At 44.2% G+C, this 11,294-nt stretch overlaps 1 protein-coding gene across 3 annotated transcripts; it reads left to right on the top strand.

Moving 5' to 3' along the window:
• Positions 1-587: 587 nt before the first annotated feature.
• Positions 588-6,500, top strand: LOC144116331 (uncharacterized). 3 transcript variants are annotated; one of them, XM_077651076.1, is made up of 5 exons: positions 588-2,112; positions 2,200-2,574; positions 2,670-2,977; positions 3,515-3,598; positions 5,767-6,500. In XM_077651076.1, exons 3-5 carry the CDS (start codon positions 2,691-2,693, stop codon positions 6,098-6,100), a joined length of 705 nt encoding a protein of 234 aa, XP_077507202.1. In that variant the 5' UTR covers positions 588-2,112; positions 2,200-2,574; positions 2,670-2,690; the 3' UTR covers positions 6,101-6,500. The 3 variants fall into 3 exon arrangements, with proteins under 3 accessions (XP_077507202.1, XP_077507203.1, XP_077507201.1); XM_077651077.1 differs by having other exon boundaries at positions 588-2,574; positions 5,770-6,500; XM_077651075.1 differs by having other exon boundaries at positions 588-2,574.
• Positions 6,501-11,294: the final 4,794 nt, after the last annotated feature.

Below are 11,294 nucleotides of genomic sequence, written 5' to 3'. Positions count from 1 at the left end.
TTATCCTCACACAAGCTAACTGAACCCATCAATTAACCTCCTGTAAATAAACTTTCACATAAAGACAACACCTACAATTATTTGGTCACGTCTTGTATGTTTGGCATTATCCTTTGTTTGGCGCTTTCATATTATAAACCACTAACAAACCTGTCGTAATTCTAACATACACTGATGAAGTGCGTATATGTCTCTGAGATAAATCCAGCTAAAGCTAGCAATTACTTCTCAGTGCATTCATTTTTCACTTCAGTGAATTATAAACATCACTCCAGCGCACAAAAACACACGAACAAAAAGGACAGACACCACGGACACCGGACATATTTTTTGTGCACTGGGATGACGTCTCATAATTCTGCCCAGAACAGACTATCCCAGCCCTCTATGCTTATCCTTGTGGAGAACTTTTTTTTGTCTTCCGCTGTCACCTCCTGAGCACTTGCCACTGGATCTGCATTGTACAACTGCTCCTGTTGACCAGATGGGAATGGCAGTCCTCTTTTGAAATACTGCATTCTTTGGGATTCCCTTCATGGTGTCGTATATTGCCTTCTCTACCTTGAATTCAGATACACCTACAGGAAAAAGAACACGTGTATAAAAATTCTTACCCATATTCGCTGCCAGTAATATGTTAAGAATCGTATTTCTACGCTTCACAGCGGCAGTATGCCTTAACGCCTGTTGAAGCAAGAAAGTAAGAAATCATTTTGTTTATTACTAACTCAAGACTTACACCTTGAGGTTGGTGGTGCCATGCAATATTGATGAGTTCTTATAGCAGTGTGAAGTACAAAAGGCAACTGCTTGCTTTGACTTTAGAATATGCAACTTTCACTGCACAATTATTGAAAAAAAAATGACTTCATCCTTGAAAATCGCAGATTAGTATGTGTGGTAGCAAATACTGAAAATAAAAATAATAGGAGCAGTGCCAGTGGGCCTCTTCAATTATCCACCTCTGGCAGCCCGCAGGCAGCCCGCGGGCTACCAGAGCGCGCCGCCAGGCGCTCGATTTTCTCGGGCTGCTCCGCCCACTTCCGGTGGCTACCCAGAACGCGTTCGATTTTCTCTGGCTGGGCGGTTTCGGGCTGCCAGCTGGCAGCCAGACTCGCCAGGACGATTTTGTGCTGGCAGCGTCGTCTGCTAGTTCCACAGCTCTCCGCTCTGGCGGCTAGCAGACGACAAAATGGAGGGAGGCGCATTCGCGACAGCTTGGGTGGTTAATAGCTAGGGCGCAGAAACGGCGTTCGCGTTCGTATCTGTGCTGTTTTCCTAACCGTATCTTATTTCGAGTGGAATCTCCGAGCTGCATCCTGTTTACTCGTTTCAACTGACGCTTCCTATTTCGGCATCTCCGCGCGGCGTCTCGCGCGAAGCGTTGTTTCCTCTCTTGATTACTTGAGAAGATAGGTTGGTTTCCGGTCGTATTTTATTTTACTATGTTCACGTCGGCATCTCTCTAAACTGCATGCATGCATGAGTGCTCTTGTACACTGGCTTGCAGCTGGTAACCTTCTCTTCTTGCGGCGTCTACGATATATCTATTCTTGAATCAGCCGTATTTATCTTTGTTGCGTGTCTTGCAGGTTCAGCGGACGCTCCCGATTTGTTTTTCGAACGACGATGGCCGCGCTTCGGATATCATATCGCAAATTTCGGCAGTTCTGCGTGGCGTCTCAAACGGGCGCGCCGTTATCTCTCTCAAACTCGTTAGCGCGCTTATATCTTTTCGTTTGCGTGGCGGGTACAGCTGTATTGTATATATTTGCTTTTTTTTCTCTTGCAGGCTCAGCGACCGCTAACGACGCCTGTTTCGTTCACACCTCTGGGTTTCGGCTCGATCGTATCGGCATGCGCGCTCCGAGCGTCCCGTACACACGCGTGAGACGCGGTTCACGAGATAATTAACGGATGCATCGTATATATGAGACACGGGCGTCTCATATACGATATGCACCCGTTATCTCATGAACTCCACGCGGTTGGTTTCCGGTCTTGTTTTATTGCAGCACATGTACGCGCGTGTCGGCGCGCTCCTCTGATGTGCATGCAAGCATATGTGCCGGCGTGCATGCGTTGTAGCGCTTTTTGCTGCTGGCTTAAGTGGTATCTAATTCTTAGTTTGTGGCGTCTACGATATCGATATCTCTCTTCTGGTATCAACATATCTTAAATTTGGTTCGTCTCTTGCAGAGGTTGAGCGATATCGTTCTGTTTCGGACAGCACTTCGGCATCCAGCTCTGCTCGGCACCCGTGCGGCATCACTTTGGTGCCGACATGCATGCGTGCGCGTGTAAGCTTACGGGTAGTATCTTATTCTGTTTCTTTGGCGGTTTACGTATGTCTAGCAGGATCATTCGTTCTGCATGCTATCTTTTGCATCTTCTTCGGCCCTTATTTATACGTCAGCTCCCTTCCAACGCTTTCACTTCATACGTTCATTTCGGAGGAGATGGCCGCGCCGCTGAGAATCATCTTGGAAGGTGTGGAGAGAGAAATTTTTGAGGCAGTCGACGACACCGGTGCACCCATTGTCCACGGAAACCAGCGCCTTTATGCGACAGCAGGTACGTACGTACGTGTACCTTTCTCGCTTGTATGTATATGCAATATTTGATCAGTACTTAATGCGCAACATATATATGCTCTCCTTTGGTTGCAGACAACGTGCAGGTTTGGCTGAATGCGCCGGCAGCCCCCGTCCCACATACCATCGAGCCCGAGGCCTCGGGCCAAAGTTCTTTTCCTGATTCAAGAATATAAAAATTTCAAATCAGACCCTTCTAAACGCCTAAAAACTAAAAGACAACTCTGGGAAAATTTGGCAGATTTAGTGAATTCCAAATTCGGTTGCCATTTGACCCATTCGCAAATTGAGAACAAGTGGAGAAATCTAGAGAGAAAATATAAAATGGTGCGACAGCATAATAGCCAGTCAGGGGCGGACCGGAGAACATGCGAGTTTGAAGAGTAAGTATACGTAGAACATGATCTCAGTAGAGATAATTAACTTCTACTGAATGAAAAACTTTGTCTTCCTGATTCTACATACGTGACTTTTGGCCCTGGAGCAGTTTAGTCATTCCACAAACCTGTGAATTAAGAATGTTGCAGCATTTTTTACTTTTTTGGTGCAGGTAGATTTTGTGACAGAATAATTAACTGTACCAATTTTGGACATCTTTTGTCTAAATAATGTAATTCCTGTTGTAATTTTAGGGTGTTATAGATTACACAGCAACATTTGGGCAGATAAATTGTCTTTTTGTCAATTGCATACAGCTGCTGAGAGGCATGAACCCGGACTTTCTGCTCATGTCAACAGCTTTGCTGCTGGGCAACTATCGGGCATTATGCATGCCGGCCATGGTTATAAGCTAGCTATACATGTGTCCTGCGTCACTGAGTAGATATGTCAAGCTTTATGCATGAAATAATGTGTTTGTACACATATTAAGTGATGTCATATATATGTGTCAAATGGATCATAATTTTTTTTGTCCTCAGGGAGCTCGCTGAAATTTTTGAAAAAGCTCACAGCATCAACCCACCCTACCTGCTGGGGCCAGGACTCGTCTGGAGCGTCCAAGAGTGAGTCATTTTTTTTCTGCACACGACAAGTGCGACAGGGAATTTACATGCACTGTAGCACAGGCATTGCCGAAATAAGAACTAGTAAATTGGGTTTGCCTCCTAGCCATATAGCGGAATCCTTATGGCACCACTACACAGCAAATGGCCTCAGATAGTGAGGAATGTTTTCCTTAAAGATTTAAAGTTTAAGGGGTGCAATGTGCTCCATTACATGCCGAAAGAACCAATCCAGTTGCTTGGTTGCTTTTGAAAAAGACAGTGCATGTCGTGCAAAACATATTTGAAATCAAACACTACCAGGGGTTTCCCCAAGTACAAAATCAGGGGAATGTTGAAGCTAGGGGAGTAGCGGTAGTCATTTTTCAGTTTTTAATTGTGTCTTGATGTGACACGTAGGACTAGAAAGGCTCATGACTGCAACACTCATGTCAAAGATTGCCAACAATTGCTTCGCTTTAGACAAGGATACAAGTCATATATCAAGAGACAAAAGTAAGGAACAAGGACTGCATGAAATGTGTCCAGAAACGGCCCAGTAGCTCGGACTACTAATAAACCTTACAAGAAGAAATATCGCTGTCAGTCGCCTATCAAAAACTTGTTAAACTCTGCAAAACACGCATCTTTGCTCTGAACGTAACAGATCGAGTCAGTAATTAAACACACACACCAAGAAGTCATGTGCATGCTGAACACTACGCACATGTGGAAGGTGTACATCAGAGCTTTAATATCAGCCGTGATGATTTGCATGACACTGAAACATCTAGGTAGCAAACTTTATGGCTGCTACACACAGTTGGTTAAATATGTACAAGCACAGGCTCTTCGCATTGTCCGACTATTCACTCAATAATTATAAAGCAATCAAGAAATCATCACGGCTGATATCAAAGCTCTGATGTACACCTTCCACGTGTGCGTAGTGTTGAGCATGCACATGACTTCTTGGTGTGTGTGTTTAATTACTGACTCGATCTGTTAAGATCAGAGCAAAGATGCGTGTTTTGCAGAGTTTAACAAGTCTTTGATAGGCGACTGACAGCGATATTTCTTCTTGTAAGGTTTATTAGTATTCCGAGCTACTGCGCCGTTTCTGGACACATTTCATGCAGTCCTTGTTCCTTACCTTTGTCTCTTGATATATGACTTGTATCCTTGTCTAAAGGGAAGCAATTGTTGGCACTCTTTGTCATGAGTGTTGCAGTCATGGGCCTTTCTAGTCCTACATGCCACTTGAAGACACAATTAAAAACTTATATATCTGTGTGTTTCCTAGTAATAAAATAACTGGACTGCAACAAATATATGGCACATTCTCAGCCACATTCCTAGCAGTTACATCCACCAGTTAGGTATGAAAAAAATTCACTACAAATTAAGGAAGGGCCTTCAGAGAAACAAGGGTGTGTGTAGGGAAGCCACTGAACCTCGCACAGAATGATATGGCAGGCAATAAACAGCTGGTTTAAGGGCACATGGAAGGTCACATGCATTGAAAAATTTTACTTTGTCTACAAATGAGTGGTTTTTCTTGATTAATGTGGCCAACATGTGAAATAGTGGCCCAATACATTACGAACATTATGGCACCACATATATAAGGCTTCATGTTTTGAGCGATATTGTGCCATCCCTGACGGCAATCGAGAATTACTGGGAATAAAATGCTCTAATTTTTTGAAAATGGACCTTGATATGTTTGAAATGACATTGAGCTGTTGAAATTACTTTGCACTTCTTGAAAAATTCTGTGCTCTAGCTTATTTGTAAATGTAACTGTGGTGTGCGCATTACAAAGTTCCTCCTATATTTTTTTAATGGCTCTTTAGAGCACAGCAATAAATTTGACAGAATAATTTCATAGGGTAGACCTTTTTGAACAAAATGACAAAGCAATCTGCACTGCTAAATAATTTATTTGGCTAAACTGAAATTGAAAAGCCTTTGATAGAATTTTAATTCCTGTTTCGTAAATGGTGTGAAAGAGGCTCCAAACCAAAGTTTCTCAGCTGACTTTTGCTGCCAGCAGAATTATGTACGAAATTAAATGACTACAAAATGAATGACAGTGCCCTTTGTGTAGGGATAACACATATGCACTACAAAGTCTCTGTTCTTTAGTGCAAGGAGTGCATAATGATGTCGCATTGTTTTGCCACCAGCAGCCAGGCTGAACCTGCAGCCAGCCCCCAGCCTGGCCCCAGCAGGGTAACTGCCACAGCGAGCCCGATTCCCGTCAGCTCGCAACCAAGCACGAGCAGGGGCAGCACTACTGCTGGCGACTCGCAGCCCCCAAGCCCATCCGCGCAGCCTAGCCCCCTGCAACAGCAACCAGGCCCAGCCAGGAAGAGGCTCAGGACAGACACCTCTCGTGCAGTGCTCGAGAGTGCCGTCGCCCATCTTGAGGTGGCCGAAGCTAACAGACAGCAGCGGCACAGGGTTGCTGCTGAAGAGAGGAGGACTGCAGCTCTTGAGCGGGTGGCTGCAGCACTTTAACGGCGCGAGCTTGTCTCACTCTGTTCTCCGATACATGCCCCAGCTCATTCCCCAACTCATTCCTCAATTCATTCCCCAATCCGTTCTCCAGTCCGCTCTCCAAGCCCTCCTTACTATAATGCTTAGTTTTAATGTTTCGTTTTCTGTCTAGTCAGCGCTTTTTATATTTAATTTTCATTGATAATTGCTGTTATATGTTTGTGTTCAGTTCCATATATTTCCACTAAGTTGCTATGCACTACCTCGATGGAAAGAAACGCGAACCCAGCGCAAACACGCTCCACTGTTTCAATTTCTTTTCACCGCGGTTTTACTTCGGTGATAGCAAAAACACATTAGACTCGTTCATGATACATTCTAGGACAACTCTAACGTTTTTTTTGTACCACCCAGGTAAAAGCGCGATGAAAAGAAATTCCAACAGTGGGGCGTGTTGGCGCCGGGTTGTTCGCCTTTCTTTTCATTGAGGTAGTATGTGTGTGTGCGTGTGTACACTTAGACACACGTATAATCATCTCGTTCGTGGTTGCACTTCATATTGTGTACATACTTTAATAAATTTTACAACCCTCTAATAAGATCTGCATGCGTGTTTCATGCAATGACATTCTGATCACTTGTTTCTGTGTGTACTGATAATAAATTGTATGGAAACAAATTTCCAGAGCATACTTGTCTAAATTTCTCTAGCACACACCATCCTTCCAGCAGTTTAGCTCTCATTATTGTTGTCATTTACTGTTCAGAGGACACAATGCACATATGAACATGTTGTCAGCCATCTTACGGTGCCCGAAGCTAACACACAAAGCAGTGGATGGCCATTGAAGAAAGATTGCTGCTCACTAGGGGAGTGCAGCACTTAATGGGGTGGTCGGAGCAATTGAGCGATGAACCTCTTCCTCCCATCATTCTCCAAGCCTCCTAACTAATGCATAGTTTTTCTTTTATTCCGTCTAGTAAGCAGTAGACATTTTTTATAACTTTCATTAATTGCTTTTGTATGCATGCTTCAACCTGTATGGTTCCATATATTTCCACTAATTGGCTGCAAGTGCACGTGTATACGCACACTTGTAAATTAGTCTTTTATCCTCAATTATATTGAATTTCAATATGTGTATACTTTAAATAATCCTAATGCTTCATCTTCTGCAACCATATGTAATAAGATATCGGTGTTTAGTTGAATATACATTCTGATTACTTGTAGAGCATAACTGTCTAAAATTTCTCTGTCGCACACTGGTCTCATATTCCAGCAGTTTAGCTTACACACTGCCTCTTGTCATTTACTGTCCAGGGGGAAGAATGCAAGCATATATGGAGACAAAACTTAAAGGCTACTCTGCATGATTTACGCACGAAAATGTATTTCACAAGCATCACACATGAACATCATTTTGTGTACCAATATCTCTTGCTACATTAAACAGGTGGCAGGCAGTAGCATACTCCAAGAACTGAAGAGAACAGAAGAAATTAACCTACACTAAAATGTGTCATCCTGCAGGACCACACAGCTAGATTTGCCTATAGTGAGAACACAGAGCTTCAAACATAGGTCCACCAACAACAAAGCGTTGCAATACACACAACATATATCAGAAACTTATACAGCTCACATTCATTTACCATGGGCTCATGATATACTCCCTCATTAAGGGCAGGCCACAGGTGTTAGTGGAGTATAGTTAATAAATAAGCAAAGTTTTTTTTCAAATTAAGTACTATTTATGCAATTTATTGCATAAAAAATCATGTGATTCAGCTAAAAAATTTTGTTAGTGCACGGTTCAGGAACATCAACGACAGAAAAGGCTGCCAATTCAACAACAAAAAGTTCTGAGCAGGAGCTAGCAAATCCCACTTCAGCCAGAAGTTCGCAGTACGGACCAGAAGATGAGCCCAGCACAAAATCAGCTGATGCCCTATTAGGACCATATATACACTAAAAAAAAACTGTTCCTTCTGGGACAAATAAAACCACAGAAAAAGCAATTCCCATTAGCAAATCAACACCTGGGATATTACTGTGATGAGGTAAAACCATATCTTTTGACATAAAGTAAGAAAGAACGGTCACAGCCATTTAATTAAAGCGCAGTTGCAATTAACAATACGCTATTCTTCACCACATCATCTATCTGCAGTGTATATTAAAAATATTTCAATGTAAAAAAAACAAATGGCATGCAAATACAAAAGTACAGAAATGAAAAGGACAAAAATTTAATACTCTTGGCAAGAAAATCTAGGAAGACCACTCCATTACATTTAAAGAAATGATTGAAAGGCTGCAAGTCAATCATCACAGTGCCAATTGCGTTGCTTCATTTATAGTCCCAACAGCTAGGCAACATATATATACATAACGCTAACAGATATTTTTGCTGAAAGCGAATAATTCAATTTCTATGCTTTCAGCCTTAATTTTATCTTTAAATGTAAAAGAGTGATGGAAGCTCACAATGCATGCATTATAATATAAACTCAAGCAATGAAAAAACAAATGAAGGAAGGCATACACAGGAGGCATATATACTTCACGATTACAGTCTCTGAGCCACGCTGTCGCGCAAAGTTCCTGCCGAGACAGCACACTCTTCGTCGTCGTCGGCAGGCTCGGTTGGCGACACGTTGGTTCCGCTGTCCACCTCTTCCAACATTTCCATCGCGTCGCCGCGCCTTCTTGCCTTGTTGTGCAGCACGCAAGCTGCCAGCACAATGTGCACCGCCTGGCTTATCCTTGCGACGTCGATGTAAAGGAGCCGCTGAAACCGCGCCTTCAGCAGGCCGAAGCTGCCCTCCACAACAACGCGCTGCCGACTGTGCGCATTGTTAAATGCCGTCATCCAAGGCTGCCAGTTGGTCGTGGACTGGCGGTACGGCGGCAGCAGCCACGGCAGCAACGGATAAGCAGCGTCGCCCAAAAGGTATCCTCCTGCGCGAATTAATTCACATATATTATATGTACGTAAGAAATAAAAATTAACGAGAACCTCCGGCGTATATGACCGACCGTAGCATATGTAGATATCTGCAAACTCGTAATTCCGAGCATCAATATATCTATAGCTGTTGCTCGCAGTTCAGCTTGGTTAAATTAATTAAGCAAGCGGGAACGATCGAGACGATTGATCGATCTCTTGCATATATGCGCGCGCCGCTTTCAGTTTTCTGAACTCTCTTCCGCGCATAATGCATGTATTAAACACGCATTAGTGATGTAACAATAAGAAGTTCTTTAACTCACCTTGGCATTTAGACTCTCCGTCTTTGAAAAGGAAGCTCTCGCGGAGAACCCTGGAGTCTTGCGCGCTGCCGGGGAAGCCGACGAAGACGTCAATGAAGACCATGTCAGCATTGCAGACCCCCTGGAGTATGATCGAATGAAACTTTTTTCTATTATAATAGCTTTCCTCCGACTCCGAGGGTCGAGCAATGCGGACATGGCATCCGTCGATGGCCCCGATGACGTCCGGCAGCACTCGTCCGCGACGGCCGATCTGGCAGAAAGCTGCCTTGCTGCGCTCGCTCGTCGGGGTCCGGCCAGCATATCTCCCTCTTGCTTATCGAAAACAAGAAATCCAAGATGCGGCTTATTGCCGCGTGTACCGTCGACTCACTGACATCAAATTTGTCGGCGATCTGGTACATCGTTGTTTGAGTTCCGATGTAGGTCAGGGCGATTAGCATTGTCTTGTGAGCAGACACCTGGCGCCGTCCTCGACATCCTTCCGGGTAGAAGGCCGATGCCTCAAATTCGCCAGTGATATCTGCGCACAAGCTTCGCGAAATACGAAAGAGCTTCCGGAATTCAAATTCTAAATATGTGGGAACGACTCGCTCCACATAGAGTGGGACCCTGTGGCGGTCCTGCCTCTCTACATGAGCCGCCAAGACAAGCACGACGCACTCGTCACCGTCGTCATCTTCGCTGCAGTCAACGGTCTCACTCCGGTCAACAGAATCGGTGAGCGCAGCAAGTGCAGCTACCTCTTCGCTCGACATGATGAAAGTGATCAGCAGACGACGCAGCAGACGACGCCGACGCGCGATCCGGCTGCTCGAAACTTTCCTTGCGGTTTCCGGTGGCTGCCAGCTCAAGTGACCATGACGCGTTTTCCTGTCAGGGGCTAACGTGCTGGCAGCCAGCGGGCTGCCCGAGCGTAGAAAATCGAAGAGGCCCAGTGTTTAAAGCAACACGCAGTGACTGGTTCGGTTTATGGTTTGGCTTATATGGGTTTAACGTCCCAAAGCGACTCAGGCTATGAGAGACGGCATAATGAAGGGCACCAGAAATTTCGACCGCCTGGGGTTCTTTAGAGTGCACTGACATCGCATAGTACATGAGCCTCAAGAATTTTACCTTCATCGAAATTCAACCGCCGTGGCTGTGATCAAATCCGCGTCTTTAGGGCCAGCAGCCGAGTGCCGTAACCACTCAGCCACCGCGGCAGCTTCGCAGTGACTGCTAAGAGCACTTTTCTAATTACAGTTCTTGACCATGCCCTTGTCGAGCAAGGCACTAATGCCGATTGACCTGCCGTAAATCTAATGTGTCCTCAACATGCTGCCTAGTTAGCTATTTTCTTGTAGTCAAAATTGAACGAAATACTACTTACATTTTTTGAGCTAGAAGCGCATGAGCTATTGATATAGTCCAAGGCACACAACTTAGTGCCTTAGAATAGTGTTCAACGAGGGGCCCACATGCAGAGACACTGGACTTGCCACTGTTTCTTTATACAAAGTAATACAGGAGTGCATGGCATGTGGTGTTCATGCTAAGAAATACAAAACATAGATAGAAACAAAACCGAAGTGCAAAGAAAAATTAGAGACAAGTTCTGTCATTACACCTTATGTCACACTAGAGAGTACATGTTCATAAAGAAGTAGTAAAATGGTCATTTTGAAATTTTGCACAATCATCAAATTGTCATGAGCATAGTCAATATGCCTTTTCTTCACACAAAAGGTTTCCAGTGGCTCCGGTGCCCTTCACCTTCTTTTTAGTACAGTGCCTTTAAAAGGCAGAAATTGTTCAAGAGCCACAAAGTGGTGATAACTGTGCATCATCATTTTCATTTCCATGCTTCATTACTTATGAACACAACCTCCCATATGACCCATATGATTTGCTGCAGGAGCAGGATTCTGGTGTGAACCATTCACATTCAATGAAGGA

Source organism: Amblyomma americanum, chromosome 1 (assembly GCF_052857255.1).
Source record: "Amblyomma americanum isolate KBUSLIRL-KWMA chromosome 1, ASM5285725v1, whole genome shotgun sequence".
NCBI classification, from domain to species: Eukaryota; Metazoa; Arthropoda; class Arachnida; order Ixodida; family Ixodidae; genus Amblyomma; species Amblyomma americanum.
This window is presented reverse-complemented; position numbering and strand designations above follow the sequence as displayed.

Excerpts from the sequence above, each read along its gene's own strand:
- LOC144116331 (XM_077651076.1), top strand. The coding sequence starts at position 2,691 with ATGCGCCGGCAGCCCCCGTCCCACATACCATCGAGCCCGAGGCCTCGG. Across the intron at positions 2,978-3,514 it reads AGAACATGCGAGTTTGAAGA|GGAGCTCGCTGAAATTTTTG; the intron begins GTAAGTATACGT and ends TTTTGTCCTCAG. Across the intron at positions 3,599-5,766 it reads CTCGTCTGGAGCGTCCAAGA|CAGCCAGGCTGAACCTGCAG; the intron begins GTGAGTCATTTT and ends TTTTGCCACCAG.